General features: G+C 56.2%; 4 protein-coding genes across 4 annotated transcripts, besides 10 other annotated features; 1 reads left to right on the top strand and 3 right to left on the bottom strand.

The window, feature by feature from the left end:
* Nucleotides 1–840: 840 nt before the first annotated feature.
* Nucleotides 841–3,873, bottom strand: EKO05_0009760 (uncharacterized protein; the record flags this gene model as incomplete). Its single annotated transcript, XM_038946926.1, has 1 exon — nucleotides 841–3,873. One exon carries the CDS (start codon nucleotides 3,871–3,873, stop codon nucleotides 841–843), a length of 3,033 nt encoding a protein of 1,010 aa, XP_038795133.1.
* Nucleotides 991–1,025: a tandem repeat.
* A 1,318-nt stretch (nucleotides 3,874–5,191) lies between the features above and the next one.
* Nucleotides 5,192–6,559, top strand: EKO05_0009759 (26S proteasome regulatory subunit 6B; the record flags this gene model as incomplete). The annotated part of the gene is made up of 3 exons (XM_038942397.1): nucleotides 5,192–5,346; nucleotides 5,400–5,540; nucleotides 5,590–6,559. 3 exons carry the CDS (start codon nucleotides 5,192–5,194, stop codon nucleotides 6,557–6,559), a joined length of 1,266 nt encoding a protein of 421 aa, XP_038795132.1.
* A 776-nt stretch (nucleotides 6,560–7,335) lies between these two features.
* Nucleotides 7,336–7,403: a tandem repeat.
* A 30-nt stretch (nucleotides 7,404–7,433) lies between these two features.
* Nucleotides 7,434–7,462: a tandem repeat.
* A 410-nt stretch (nucleotides 7,463–7,872) lies between these two features.
* Nucleotides 7,873–10,699, bottom strand: EKO05_0009758 (1-phosphatidylinositol-4-phosphate 5-kinase; the record flags this gene model as incomplete). The annotated part of the gene is made up of 2 exons (XM_038942463.2): nucleotides 7,873–8,571; nucleotides 8,627–10,699. The coding sequence occupies 2 exons, from the start codon at nucleotides 10,697–10,699 to the stop codon at nucleotides 7,873–7,875; spliced, it is 2,772 nt and encodes a 923-aa protein (XP_038795131.2).
* Nucleotides 10,430–10,468: a tandem repeat.
* Nucleotides 10,700–10,811: 112 nt separating the features above from the next.
* Nucleotides 10,812–10,837: a tandem repeat.
* A 236-nt stretch (nucleotides 10,838–11,073) lies between these two features.
* Nucleotides 11,074–11,107: a tandem repeat.
* A 271-nt stretch (nucleotides 11,108–11,378) lies between these two features.
* Nucleotides 11,379–11,410: a tandem repeat.
* Nucleotides 11,411–11,451: 41 nt separating this feature from the next.
* Nucleotides 11,452–11,479: a tandem repeat.
* Nucleotides 11,480–11,616: 137 nt separating this feature from the next.
* Nucleotides 11,617–11,652: a tandem repeat.
* Nucleotides 11,653–12,110: 458 nt separating this feature from the next.
* Nucleotides 12,111–12,399: a tandem repeat.
* A 500-nt stretch (nucleotides 12,400–12,899) lies between these two features.
* On the bottom strand, nucleotides 12,900–13,979 carry EKO05_0009757 (uncharacterized protein; the record flags this gene model as incomplete). Its single annotated transcript, XM_038946925.1, has 1 exon — nucleotides 12,900–13,979. One exon carries the CDS (start codon nucleotides 13,977–13,979, stop codon nucleotides 12,900–12,902), a length of 1,080 nt encoding a protein of 359 aa, XP_038795130.1.
* Nucleotides 13,980–14,899: the final 920 nt, after the last annotated feature.

Below are 14,899 nucleotides of genomic sequence, written 5' to 3'. Positions count from 1 at the left end.
TGCTCAGAATTTCCATTGGGATGTACAGCACATACCACCATATCTCGTATTGCAAGCGGTGAATGCCACTCAGTTGCTTTGCTCTGAGAGGCACTCACACGATGTCACGACATTGTTGTGCTCGATTATGGTGACTTGTGAGAAATTGACTTCCAATAGGATATCAACCTCGTCGTAGCAAGAGTCTTCAGAAATTGCAGTCCTATGACGATTGTCAGGGGCGCAATATCCCTCAAACGCCACTGTAAGGGCGTGCGCATCAACCGTGCAGATATCTCCTGTGGCACGATCACTGTAGGGCCAACGAACATTCACAAATCCCATAGCTTCTTAGACCAGCTGAAAATAACAACACGTCGGGCAGAGCCGCACTCGCCGCCAACTAGTGCCGTGACACATCGGCAGGACCGACGCATTCAGCCTCCCTTAGTGTACAGTTGCAAGGCTACTCTACCACGTAGTATCTGCGAAGCATTAGCATCGTACTTGTAGTTAGTTCATAACTCCAGTGCTATTCCTGGTCTTGGGAATGTTTTCAACCCCGAGCATGTTGCAATGATGGAAGGCCATGGAAGGTGTCCATGAGCCTACCGGCGAAAGCTTCAAGGTGACGTGCAGATGCCCGCCAAAAGCAATACTGCTTCTGCTGAATGGACGATTACATTTCAAGAAGAAAAAGGCACTCGTGCCAATGTAGTTTCAATGTCTGGAGAGACCAAGCCAAAGCTTGTTCGTTCGCAATGCAGTAGTGCCAAAAATCCCGCCAATGCAAGCTCCTACGCTATACACAGTACACAACGCCCTTGATTTCGCCGTGACACCTCACTTCTAGAACACCATTCACTCGTCCAGATACCCGATCTTGCAAAATTGATTCAAACTCCTGACGTCCAAGTTGGATGTGAGTAATGCACCAAGCATCGTCTCTCGGCGTGGAAGGAAGTCCGCTTTGACTTTCCAGGTTGTGCCATTGAAATTGAACACTTCCATGTCGTCGTCCTCGTCGTCGTCCTCTTCTTCGTCGTGGCTTGGAGTACCGTTCATTTGTGCACTCTTGACTGGTGCATCGCTGCCCTTCGACTTGTCCCCCAGACGCTTCAATGTGGACAGTGCACGGTGCACAATAAGCTGAAAGCCTTCACGGTCGGGCTCCATCGGCCGTTGGCCCCGGTGGGCTGGCGGTGGAGGCGTAGGTTGGATCGCGGCATCAGTGGCGGAGAGAGACATGGCGAACTTGAGCAGGCTGTTTGCCCAGCCATCCTCAGCTTCGAGCCAAGAGCGGCAGACACCGCTCTCAGGTCCAGGTGCTAAGCTGGCGAGAATGTCGGCTGCGAGCATGCCCTGCATCAAATATGCTTTACGTGACTCTGCGATGCGCGCCTCGAACATGCGGACCTCCTTGGGACGCGCTTCTTTCATTTGATACATCTTGTTCTCAACGTAGCTGCGGTCAGGTACAACGGATATCGCCAAGGCGAATGCTCGCGTCAGGAGGTCGTAAGGTGGGCTTGCAGTTGCTTCGTTGACGAAGATCTGCTTATAGTATGTCCTGTTGGGGTCGTCGCGAGCGAGGAGTTTGGCCAGGCTATCGACTGCAGAAGGAAGGTAGCGGTGTATATGCGGATTAAAAGGAGTAAATTTGACCGGGCTGCCAGGGCGGGGCACTGGAGCGAAGGCGCAGAGGAAGTGTAGCACAGCGTAAGCATCCTCGCGCGAAGGCAAGGTGATCTTTGCACTTGTGTTGGAGAAGAGGGTGACGAGATCCTTCATGAAGTCAAAGGTGTTGATATGCGATCGCAAGAGTAGTACGCGGGTGCCAACTAGCCGTATGAAGTTGGATAGGAACTTCAGTACTGTAGGGCTCACCAATGACAGGTGGTTGACCTCGAGGAAGGAAAGATTGCGGAATGTGGTTGTGATGGCCAGTAGCCGGTCGGCCGTTCGATCCAGAGTGTGCTCTTTTGTCCCTACTTCTGGAAGTTCCTGTAGAGTTGCGGCTTCCGTCCGGCAGTTGTGCATCACGTCCTCGTATGGCGTAAGATCCAGGATGTCAGTGACCTCGGGATTGTCGTTTCCGAGAACTTCCAGCTGTTCCTCTGCAAATTCGACCAAAACGTCTACCAGATCTTCGCATTGCCCAAGATCCAACTGAACATTGTTGTCGTATGTGATTTTCGATAGAGTGTCCAGCGCAAGTCTTGTTTCTGCATGCAGTCCAGACCGAAGACTCATAGTCAGAGCTCGTATATCTATGACGCCTGCTTCATGTAACAGTGGAACGTTCGGTTTGTAGTTGACAATCATCTCGATCATGTTCTTGAAGTTGTCGGAGTCAAAGTCTAAGCCGCCCCAAGTATCCTGCGTCCGGTACGCTGGCTGATAGACGCGCGTGCCGTCGTCCTGCTCAATCACTGGTTGTCGCTTTTCAACAACCTCTATCGCCGCCGGTGCCGGGGTAGCAACTGGTTCAGGCTTGTCTGGGGTTGCTAGTGCATTAGTAGGCTCCTGACCTTGGACAGGGGTCTCTTCGAGCTGCCGGCTCATGCTTTTCCGCGCATTTCCATCCGTTTGAGGGGTGCTCCGGCCGTTGAGATCGGGAAGAGAGGCATTGTTCTGTATGGGTGTCGACTGTTGCGGTGCAGGTGTAGCACTAAATTGGGGCTGCTGTGGGGTCGGTGGCATCGATTGTCTTTGTTGTTGCTGTTGCTGCATAGCCTCCTTTGTCCTCTGTAATTGTTGAAGATACTCTTGTTGTGCTGCATTTGGTGGTGCGCCTGGCATCGCTGGTCTTGTCGGAGACATTTGTGGACCCATTGCACCCCCCATCTGGCCCTGCCCAGGCATTACGCCCTTCAGCTGGTTTTGCCTTTGAATATAAGCCTGTTCGTAGAGACCCAGGTTCTGCTCGTACGCAATACGAAGCTCTTCTGGGGCCGTTGGAAACTGCTGTGGGGGTATCTGCATCATCTGCGCAACCCGCGGCCAGCCTTGCGACTGCGTTACGTATCGGTAACCCTTGAACTGCATCACTATCCTATAGAGGTTCTGAAGATTGATCACGCGGCCAGCGACCTGAGGGGAAGGATTGAAAGGTCGTTGGTGCTGAGTCATAAGCGCACCTACATTCTTTGTGAAATGCTGCAGCACAACCTGAGGATTCTGTTGTGCGGCCTGCGCTTGCTGCGCCTGTTGTGCTTGTTGCGCTTGCATCGGGTTTGGCTGCATGCCAGGATGTTGCATCGCGCGAGGCATTTGTCCCGACTGATGCCGCTGTTGCGCAGCCATGTTGGCCGCCGCCAGGTTCCCCATGGCACCACCCATTTGCTGCTGCTGGTGCTGCTGGTGCTGGTGTTGCTGTTGTTGCTGGTGTTGTTGCTGCTGGTGTTGCTGCTGTTGTGCTTGTTGCTGTAGCCGCATGGCATATTGCCTCTGCGCCTGCAGCTGTCGCTCTTGAAGGTTCTGGGACAACTGCACTGATTGTACAGGAAACTGGCCGCCAGCGTTCGGATTGAAGCCCTGGTTCATCGCATTGCCCTGGAAGCCCATGGGAGACATTTGCGGCGCGTGGGGGTTTTGCGCGGGCGACGATGTCTGCATGCGCTGCTGCCCCATCTGCCCAGGCACGAAGTTCTGGTTCTGCATGGTCGGCGACGGGGTATGCGTGAAGCCTTGCTGCTGCTGAAAGCCGAATTGGGGTTGTTGCGACGGTGTCTGAGAACGCGACAGCACATTAGAATTCGAATCGCGTTTCTGTGGCAGGGAATTCATTGGAAATCCGCGCGCGCCGTTCATCTGGGGGTTTGCGATCGTCGCGCTCGGGTCGATGAAGCTCGACGGGTCGTACATGCCGTTCTGCTGAGGGGAGAAGTCCATGGTGCGCGGCTACGGTGGATGGACGCTTGCGGCGAGCGAAAACAAGAAACGTCGCGGTGGGTAACAGTCGAAGGAGGCTGTGCTGGGCGCACGAGGGTGCATTCAATCCACCTGTACCGCAAGACGTCAGCAGGCATGTTGATGTGAGAGTAGACGCGACTAATGGATGCAGCACTAGGGCCACTCGCAGCGCAGGGAGGGCAGGAGCACAAGGTGAAGGGACCAGAAGTAACATACACCGCACGACAAATGACAGGCGCTAGAAGGATCTCTTCATCAGGATCTCCTCATCGGGCAGTGCGGGGAATGTGATGGGGTTCGGTAAGTTCAGTACCGCACGCTCCTTCGACGCGCTCTGCTGAGGTTGAGGAGCGTCTAACAGCCTGCTTAAGTAAGCGGACTGGAGTCACGAGATGCAAGTGGTCCAGCCACCTCGTAGGAGCGCGGAAGGGCTCCAGCACAGCAAAAGCAACAACGAGCGGTAAATGCTGGCAATCTGCTCGAAACGCTACCAGAGCATGCACCGTCGGTCGCGAGATTCCAGAACACGCGTTTGTCGCATCGCAACCAGTGGAGTGGCTGCATTGCCGGCACTCACAAGCCTGAGCTAACTGAATCGAACCCCCCCGGGGCCGGTCTTTCGACCGTTGTGACACGGGAGCGCATGTCTCTCTCTCCCCACTTATTACATCACCCAGGTGCGTGGTGAGAGGCGCGCTGATGGTCGGCTGCGGCCTTGTTCTTCGAAGACCGCTTAGGTTCGCCCAGTCCAACCACGCCATGCTCTCTCCCTCGTCGGGCTTTGCAAGCTGGTGTGACTCTCGCTTACTTGGAGTCAAACACCGAAGCCCAAGCCGAACAATGGCTACCTCTACTGTCCTCAGCCAGAGCACGCTCGTTGTTGAGTTCAACATCTGGCCCAGTCGTTGTGCTCTTCTAGACTTGATTGATCCACCACTGCATGTTCACATACCATTCACGCCCAGGCTGAACAGTGCCTGCATAGAGCGATGGAACAACAACACAGCCCATCGTTTCTCCAAACAGTGCGTCGCTGTTCTTGGCGACTCGACGTGACCGTCGATTTTCGGAATATCTATCCACTCACGTGACGTGCGTGATGCAGTGATGTATCGGTCTTGGCAACTCGAACGCGCCGACGACGCCGTCCATGAGCTTCATCGGCACGGCGACAGGCAAACACGCCCACGACCCCTGCCACAGCCCTTCACCCGTACCCATACCCAGCCCGGCCCACCTGCCCCCAAACCTTGTCACCGTCCCTACTACCACCACTCCGACATAATCAGCGCCCAACATGGCTGACGCCGCCGTCGAGAACCCGCTCAACACCGTCCCGCCGCACAAGAAGCAGCTCCCGTCTTCAATACCCAACTTCGACGCGCTAGAGGGCTTCACGACAGAGGGCGACGACGACTACTCCAACTTCAAGAAGCTACAGAGACAACTAGAGTACGCAACCAGCCCCGCCTTGGGTCACAGCTACGGGTGGCTAACTGTCGCAGATACATCCACCTCCAAGAAGAGTACATCAAGGATGAGCAGCGGAGCTTGAAGCGTGAGCTGGTGAGAGCACAAGAGGAGATCAAGAGGATTCAGAGTGTGCCGCTCGTGATCGGGCAGTTCATGGAGGCGATCGACCAGAAGTAAGCTGAACAACGTATCACCACCGACGTTCCAAGCTAACACACCCAGTACCGGCATTGTACAGTCTTCGACCGGCTCAAACTACGTCGTCCGTATTCTCTCCACACTCGACCGCGAACTCCTCAAGCCCTCGTCTTCGGTCGCCCTCCACCGCCACTCCAATGCCCTCGTCGACATCCTGCCTCCTGAGGCTGACTCCTCCATCGCCATGCTTGGGCAGGATGAGAAGCCAGACGTGACATATGCCGATGTTGGCGGTCTGGACATGCAGAAGCAGGAGATCCGAGAAGCTGTCGAGCTGCCCCTCACACACTTCGACTTGTACAAGCAGATCGGTATCGACCCGCCGCGCGGTGTACTGCTGTACGGACCTCCGGGCACAGGAAAGACGATGCTGGTCAAGGCTGTTGCAAACAGCACAACAGCGTCCTTCATCCGTGTTGTGGGGTCTGAATTCGTGCAGAAGTACCTTGGTGAGGGACCGCGCATGGTTCGTGACGTTTTCCGAATGGCGCGCGAAAACTCACCATCCATCATCTTCATCGATGAAATCGATGCCATTGCTACCAAGCGTTTCGACGCACAGACAGGTGCCGACCGAGAAGTCCAGCGTATCTTGCTCGAGCTGCTCAACCAGATGGACGGTTTCGACCAGACTTCCAACGTCAAGGTCATCATGGCCACCAATCGTGCCGACACGCTCGACCCCGCGCTCCTCCGACCAGGTCGCCTGGACCGAAAGATCGAGTTCCCGTCGCTGCGAGACCGTCGTGAGCGCCGTCTCATCTTCTCCACCATTGCAAGCAACATGAGCTTGTCGCCCGAAGTCGACATGGACAGCCTGATCGTGCGCAACGACCCGCTCTCTGGTGCTATCATTGCCGCAATCATGCAGGAGGCTGGTCTGAGGGCTGTCAGGAAGAACAGATACAACATCATCCAGGCCGACCTGGAGGAGGCATACACCAGCCAGGTCAAGGGGACGGCTGAGGCCGACAAATTTGACTTTTACAAGTAAATGTCTCGCTGAGATTTGGGGGGAATTGGAAGGAAGCACGAGTGGTAAGCGGCATTGTACACTACATAGAGCTAGAACTCTTAGTCCTGATCTGCCTGCTGCCTATGAGAATGGCCGTATGGTTACTGCAATGACTGAACACGATCCTACTACGAACTGCGGTCCTGGAGTGATCAAAACTCCTGTTCGAACGAACGGAACAGACGTGTCATCCAAGCCCATCTCGCCCGTCCCATTTCCCTTTCAACAAGAAGACTCCACACTCCCAAGACAGGGTAGGGTGGCAACGACTTTAGTGTATCATTCTATACATTCCATCTACCCTAGGCCTATGTAAGACGTTTGTTTGTTTGCATTGTAGCCAACACGTGCCCTCCACCACCACCTCCATTCTCCTTCCAGGCCACAAACCCCAACGAAGAAGATCCCCCGTCCGCACGGCCCGAGACCGACCATGCACCGCTCAGCCAACCCAATTGCATGCTCAAAGCTGTCGGCCAGATAAAATTATACTACAAGAAGCGTCGCTGTGATTTCTAACAGCAGAGGTGAGATGAAAATAGGGAGAGAGAAAAAGGGAAAAAAAAAATAAAAAATTTGCACACCGCACTCCAACTCCCCACCTCCCCCGGGTCTAGAGGGGGGGGGGGCAAAGGGGACGGTGCTGAAGAAAACAGAAGGGGGAGTATGTGGGATGTGGGATCTAGACATTCCGTAGCAATGCCGCTCAAGAACACTCAACAAAGAACACTCAACAGCAACAGCAACGACAACGCGGGACAAGGACAAGGAAAAGCAAGAAAACAGAAGAGAAGGGAAAGGGAAAAGGGGAAAGGAGAGAAGGCGTGTAAACAGGGCCATGTCAGAACAGCAACTTTCTTTCTTTCTTTCTTTCTTTCTTTCCTTCCGCAGTGCCGGGTCAGGTCCGTTGGGAGAGTGATGCTGCTCTGCGCTGCAGTAAAGGGGAAGGCTGAGATACAGGAAAAATACAACAAAGGGAAGAATCTTTCAAAACAGGAGCTGCGTCCTTGCACACACACCCCAAAGCCCAAGCCCCAGGCCCAAGCCCAAGTTGGTCGTGGGAAGGGGGGAAAGAGTGAGCGATAGGGGGGTGCAGAGGCTGCTCGTGGTATGGGAGTGGTATCATGCATCCGCTTGCAAGAATGATCAAAGGAAAAAAAGGGACTTCCATCCAGCTCGGGCTCGATATGCAAACGTGTGCGTGAGATCTTGTGTTCCAAAACATGGTACCTTCATCCTCTTCGCTGCCTCGCCGTAGGGACATGCGCCTCACTACCGAGAGAAGCACCCGTTTAGTTGACCCGGATGGTTGTCTCCAACGGCGTCCGTGGCAACTCCTTGTCCACCGAGCTCCTGCCCTTCATCTCCTTCGGCGGCGTCGGCGGCCCAGAGTGCCTGTTGTGCGCATAATGATCGTCCTTGGGCGGTGTGGGCGGCCGCTCCTCGCTCGCGGTGCCAGAGTCTTTTGGTGGTGTGGGCGGTGGCCTGCCGTGTTCTACGTCTCGCGCCAAAGGTCTTTGGAGGGGCGTGGCATGTGCTTCTTGCGTTGGCGGTGGGGGTGGGGAGCGGAGCGGAGCGTCGTGACTCCTGTTGCTACGGCCGCCGAGACTGGAGGCCTCGCCTGCTTCCTCAACGACGGGTAGTGTGGTGCCGATTTCGCCTCGCTCCGCTGATGGGCTACGAACCGCGCGCATTTGGAGATTGGGGACGTCACGTTCTGGGGCGCCGTGGCGCTGTGTCTTTTCGGCCTGGTGTTCGGCTTTTTCCATAACACGGTCTGTGGAGCTACGTGAGATGCCGGCGACAGCTTCGCTTGTGGGGTTTAGGGCTGCTTCCGCCTTTTCTCGATCTGCTGCTTCTTTGGTCTTGGTTACGCCGGTGATGAACTTGACGAACCGGTCTCCGTATCGTTCGGGCGGAATGGCGGAGATTTGAGATTCCGTGTTGGCAAGACCCTTGATGAAGTGTTCCATTCGTTTGATCAGAGAGTACTGCGAATGTTAGTTTGTGTCCAAGTGCAATACCAAGTTGAGTCTCTGAACTTACGTGTGTCAAGCAGTCGATGATACCAAGGTAGTAGATCTCTTCCCCAGGACGGTCGTCCTCATGTGTAGCTTGGAAGCCGCCGTCATCCGAGTAGAAGAAGAAGTGCTTCTTAGAATCCTCTAATTCATCCGGCATCCTGGCAGAGGTTTGTTCCATGGGCACTGGCCTTTGTGTCTTGACTGACTGTCGAAGCTCCCTCGCTTTACGTGCAGTCTCCAACTTGGAGGGTGTCCGCATCAGTTGGTTGGGTTGGGGTTCTTCGGCGGCCTCACCGCCTGGCTGGAAGACTTTCAAGGTCTTTTCGCGGAGGTTTTCTTCGTTGCCCTTCTCGAGGTCGTGGATACCGACAAGCATGGAGTAGTCCATGATGTGTAACCTCTGCATCAGCTTGACGTCCTTTCGCATCTGCTCAATGAATGCGTCCTTTTTCGTCGGCCCCAGCTCCAAATGCAAATCCCTTCGTAGCCAGTTGAGGTCCTTTAGTGTTGCGCGGGGGTTCTTTTCCAAATCCTCTTCTCGGAAATCGCGTCCAATGGTGGACCCCTTCAGATCAAAAGTGCGGTGAATGTCTCGATGCGGCGGAAACAGGTTGTTCATGACAACGAAGTGGATCTTGCGTCCGTAGGGTATCTTAACGCGGTGAAGGCCGTAAAACTGGGAAAGAAGCGTGTTTGGGTTTTCTTGTACGTGGTTGTAGTAGTCCTTCAGAATCTTCCTGAGGAACTTGTGTTCGGCGTGGTGGATGGTCTTGATGATGTATTTGTAGTCGCGGGAGAAATAAAAGAAGCTGCCGCTCTTGCCGGGCGAGCCCAGCTCAGACAGTATGTACTTGCTCGTTAGCGATACAAGGTAGTCGGCGGGGTCGAGCTTGAAGGTGGTGCGGAGGTGGCGGAAGACCCAGGGCGCGTAGTCCTTGAACTTGAAGTCGTATTTTGCCGAGGGAGTGAGCTCGTTGCCGGTGATGTCGAACGAGAACTTGTGCTTGGCATCGAAGTCGGCGTCTGTGAGTTCGCGGTCCACCTTGGCATTGGTTCTCGACACGGTAAATCGGATTCCAGTGAGCATGTTGTAGGCGGTGACCCAGTTGACGTGGTTCTGGTCGACCTTTGTGCCGACCACGACGCGGTCCTCGTCCTCGTCTTCTCTCCGCTTGCGCTTGCTCGCTCGCTTCTGGCGTATGTGCTCGGCCCAGCGCGCGGCTTCTTCGTCTTGAGGCAGCTCGTCGAGGTGCACGTCTGAGTTGATGGAGCGTGTGGTGCGGCGGACAAGGGACATGGAACCTCTGCGGCGAGAAGCAGAGGTTGGGGAGAACCTCCCGCTCGCCGTGACTACGTCATCGGTGCTGTTCTGTGAGTCGCGGGGGCGCGAGGTGGACGGCTTGGGGACCTCGAGGGTGTGGCGCTGCTGCAGGCGGTAGGGGTGCTGTGACGGCGAGGGCGTGGCGGTGGTGGAGCCGCCGTCGTTGTTGAAGGCCGGCGGGGCAGAGACGCGGTGTGTCGAGGCGGGGACGCGCAGGCTGGCGCTGGGGTTGGGGTCGGCGAGCGGCGAGGAGACGTGGGGGGGCGGGTCGCGCTGGGCCTCGCGTGTGGCGTCGAGAGGGCTCAGCTGGCCCAGCTTGACGTGGGTGGTGCCCAGCAGGTCCTTGGACTCGCTGCCGTGGACCGAGGCAAAGTAGCCGTCGTCGCGGGCCAGCAGCTCGCCCGAGTTGGCGCGGCTGTCCATGGACGGGCGCAGGCTGTCGCGGTCCGTCTCCGTCCTGCTCCGGCGGGCGTCGTCGTGCGATGTGCGGCGGCCGATGCTCGCGGGCTTGGCGGGGCGGCCGTTGGGCAGGGCGGGTGCGGGAGAATGCATATTTGCAGGCAGCTTGGGTGTGCTGGCGCTCGTCTTGCCGGACTGGGTCGCGGTGCCATTGGGGGCGCGCTCACGCAGGGGGAGCGACTTGTCGGACGGGGAGCGGTGCGGCAGGCCCTTGGGTGTGTGTGGGTGCGGGTGGGAGAAGTTGGGGGCGTCGCTGGTGGGCTCGGCCGCGTACAGGGGCATCATCTGAGACTCATGGACGGTCGTCACGCTCATCAGCGAGGCGGCCTTCACGCCGGCGTAGGGCGGAGGCGACGGCGACGGGGCGTGGGCAGCCAGCGTTGGGGACGTTGGCGAGGATGCCGCGGCGGGGGCTGAGCCTGGCTGGGGTCGTGGTCGTGGTCGTGGTCGTGGGTGCGGGTGCGGGTGTGGATGCGTGAATGCGTGGATGCGTGGATGTATGGATGTGGGCGTGGAGGGCTGAGGGTGCTGGAGGTGCTGGGGCTGAGGGTGCTGGCGGTGCTGGCGATGCTGCAACAACACTGGCGGCGGGCGTGGGCGCGGTGTGTGGGCAAAGAACAGCGGCCGCGGGCTGCCGAACGACTAGCAGGCGTGTGGACAAGGACGTGGGCGGTCAGGGCGTGAGGAGCCTGCGATGCTGCGGTGCTGCGGTGCTGCGATGCTACGGGCAGTGGGAAGGGGACAACAGCCTCGCAGTAGCCTGAGCGAGGCAGAGCAGAGCGATCAGGGCCGCCGTCGTCAGCGTCCCGAGTGCCGACTTGCGTGGTCTTGGGAGGACGTGCAACGTGCCGAGAGATCCTGGATGCTCCCGTTGCAATTACGCAGCGCGCACCTCGTCTCCAAGCGGTAGCCCAGAGGACCACGCGCTTGTCCAGCCTGTCACGCCGATCGAGGTCACTATCAAACCAAGGCCAGCATCTCAGGACAGCAATAGTGCAAGTGCAAGTGCAGCTGCAGCTGCAGCTGTTGCCGACGTCTTGTTGATCCTGTTTGCCAGACGGTCACGCCCATCCATCCATCCATCCATCCATCCATGACCCTTGCAGTCTCCTGCTGCCGTGCTACTGTGCAGCGCGGTTCCCCTACCAACATGCGCCAAACGCTGGGAATTTGGGAAATTGGTCCGAGCTATTCTGGTCCTGGACAGTGAGCAGCGGACACTTGCGCGACCGCAGCCTCACAGCGCACAGCGCACAGCTCACAGCCACTCTGCCCTCCTTCCCCTGTCATCCTTTCGTTTCGACGCCCACGCCTGTCTGTGGCTGCTTTGCGACCCTCTGAGCATTCACCGGTGCAGCCACGCCTCAGGCACAGCTTCACCACCGCAGACCCCCGCAGGTCCCGCGCGCCAGAACAAGTTTTTTCGTTTTCCTGGCCGGCAACCGGCTCTTTCCCTGGACGCCACGTTCGGAGCGCCGGATGTATCCTGCCCTTGCGGCCTTCCTTGCCCTACTAGTCCATGCCCTACTAGTCCATGCCCTTGCCATGGATTGATAATGATTACCGCTCCATCCAATCTCGCTGCACGCACTCGGACAACACACCTCGTTTGGTCCGTCCTTTGGGTCTCGTATTCCTCGTACGCCCGCGAGCCCCCAGTCTACTTGGTGTACCCTCTTATTACTCGTTCTCGTCATTTATACTCGTGACTCATCATCACTTGTCAATCATCCATCAGACATTGACATTTGACATTAACACTAAACACTGACATTAAACACTGACATTAAACATAAACATTAAACACTGACATTAAACATAAACATTAAACACTGACATTAAACACTGACATTAAACACTGACATTAAACACTGACATTAAACACTGACATTAAACATATACATTAGACACTGACATTAGACATTAATAACAGACATTAACATTAGACATTAACATGAGATATGAGATATTATTGTTAAATGGTTACAAGACATTAGACACTATACATTAAACATGTACGAAATAGTAACCCAAGACTCTATTCATCACAAAAGCCACACCGCCGCAGACTTGCAAGTGCCCTCATCTACGCCTGGTACCATCCTGGCACCAAGACCATCACCGGCATCATTCTTCAAGGTTGCATACTGTTACGACTGGACCGCTCCCAATGCAGACGAGTTGCCCAACCCATGTCGATGGCGGAGGCGGTGTAAATGCCTATGACAAGGGTGCAGCCCTTACCATTCTTACATATGACGTGCCCCTCACCTGCACCAGCGCGATCAGCCTTGCCGTCTGTATGGGTCATGTTGAGATACCCCGAGACGGCGAACCTTTGCATAGCTTCGCTTCTCGCATCTGCTGTGGAACTCCGCCTCACAAGCCTGCCTCGCTAGACAAGACGTGTGATGCGCCGGCCATCACACGTTGACATCTCTTGCTCTTCGTGTACCGACTTCCATCTCTTGAAGAGTTTGCATAGTACAGTGCACCGCTGTACTTAGGCTCATGTTCATCTTTCGATGCGGCGTTCTTCACCAGACGCCAGACTGACAACATCTGTGCGTACAGTCGTGCGACGTTTTACCGCATGGCTTTCCTCGAGCCTCTTTGTGATATGGGCAATGGTAGACTTCGCAACGCGGGTCTGTTTGACAGACCATCCAGAATTGTCTTTGTCGGCATCATGTGCTGAGATCCATGCTTTCGCGTACAAGTCGCGCGCAATGCGAACACCACCCGGTGAGCCAGCCGATATGTTCCCACCCAAGTACCATGGGTTGTCCACGCAGTCGAAAGAGTGCAGCAGTGCCGTCAATGGCAGAGCTGATTCCGAGACCAGATACGAAGAGGCGTAGGAGCGAACGATGTCGTAAGACACTCCATGCGGCGAGTAAATCACAGAAAGTGTCTTCTCACGGTCGTAGCTGGGCGACGGTACAATGGTTCGTGGTGACGACGCTATCGTCATAGGGGACCCTGGCGATGCCGGTGGGCTCATGGGAAGGTCGAGGTGGTACCCTGAACTCGTGGCTGACAGCACCGTGCACGGCGGTCGGTACGTGATGCCAATCGCATGGTGGAGCTTCGAAACATCTCTCTTCTCCGGCATCCATGCTATCGTGACCTCGCCGCATGAGCCTCTCGGTGTCGGCGGCGGCAGCACGATGCGATGAATGGTTCGCTCATCGCCTTGCACGTATCTAGGTAGAGCATGAACCAACTCAGGTCGGAAGTGTTTCCAGGACCGAATCTTCCTGGCAGCAGGCGGGGTTGCGAGAATGGTGGATTCGCAATCAGGTGCAAGCTGGCGGAGCGTCTCCTCGTGGCAGTGGTCTGGCTTGTCTTGGGAGATGAGAATGACATCCGGTTCGTATTCTAACTCTTTGAGGTGGGAAATGCATGGTTGCGCCTTCTGGTGTGAAATGGAGAAGATGGAGTTGAGGATGATGGACGGGCCAACGAGCCAGGGATCGACGAGGATGGTAAAGGATCCTGGAAAGAGGCCTGGTGAAGACAGTGGGGCTACGGGTGGGCTGAAAGTGAGCAGAAACGCTGTGTCGCCGTTCAAAGACTTCACTGTCAGGGACATGGCAACTCTCCAATCGAGTCGATGCAAGCGATACTGGAGAACGGCATGAAGGAGGAGGGACGGAGAGGAAAGCAGGCTTTCCGTATCGCAGAGAGTTGAACCGTCGTCAGCAGCTTACTCGAGAACGCCACGACAAGGCCCCTCGTCTGCACCTTCCCCTCCATGATCAAGGGTCTTGCGGAGGGAAGGCGCAACCTCCAACGTGCAGGAAGAGCCGAACGCACTCTGGTTTGACAGCTCAACACGCTCGCCCACGCCAACAGGCTTGTTACAGTGGACCTAGGAGCCGTTGCTGAGATGTCATGTCGAGAGAGCGAGGGAAGTTGTTCAAATACCCCAAGGCTCAGAAAGTCGGCATGGTGCTCTCGAGTGCAGGCAGCTCGCGCTGGCGTTGCGGCCTTGCACGACTCTCTTCTGTGCCTCAGGTGGGAGACGCTAACCCTGGAGGGTGATCGAACTTATCGTGGCGCTTGCTGCCATCACTTCAACACACACCTTTCATCAAGAGGCCGCCGACAACTCATCAAGCTCCATCCTCTATCGCATCGCAGCTGCCCTCAATCGCCATCTGCCATGGCTTGTTGCGTCCAACGGTAGGTTGCTGCTACGGATGGCACTCTTTGCCAATCGCCAATGGGCCGCCGGCTGGCTCCATTCAACCAATGCCCGTCCCGTGACGAATGGGCTGATGCTCACTGAGCCGCGCACTCGTTCAGCGCAGCAGACAGGTGCTCGATGGCAAGATCAGCCTTCAGCCATGAGCGACGTTGCAGGTCTGGCGGAATTGGCTATGCTCTTCTACCAAGGGCGACGGCGATGGCATTGGCGCATGGATGCAGGTGCTCCTGCGTGGCCAGCCACGAGGTTGCCTCTGTGGCATGATTTTGCTGACCCAAGGCGAGATTTGCGAAAGTCGGCGC

The sequence above is a fragment of the Ascochyta rabiei genome, chromosome 17 (genome assembly GCF_004011695.2).
Source record: "Ascochyta rabiei chromosome 17, complete sequence".
Lineage (NCBI taxonomy): Eukaryota > Fungi > Ascomycota > Dothideomycetes > Pleosporales > Didymellaceae > Ascochyta > Ascochyta rabiei.
The sequence above is the reverse complement of the archived record's forward strand: the minus strand, read 5'-3'. Positions and strand labels throughout refer to the sequence as shown.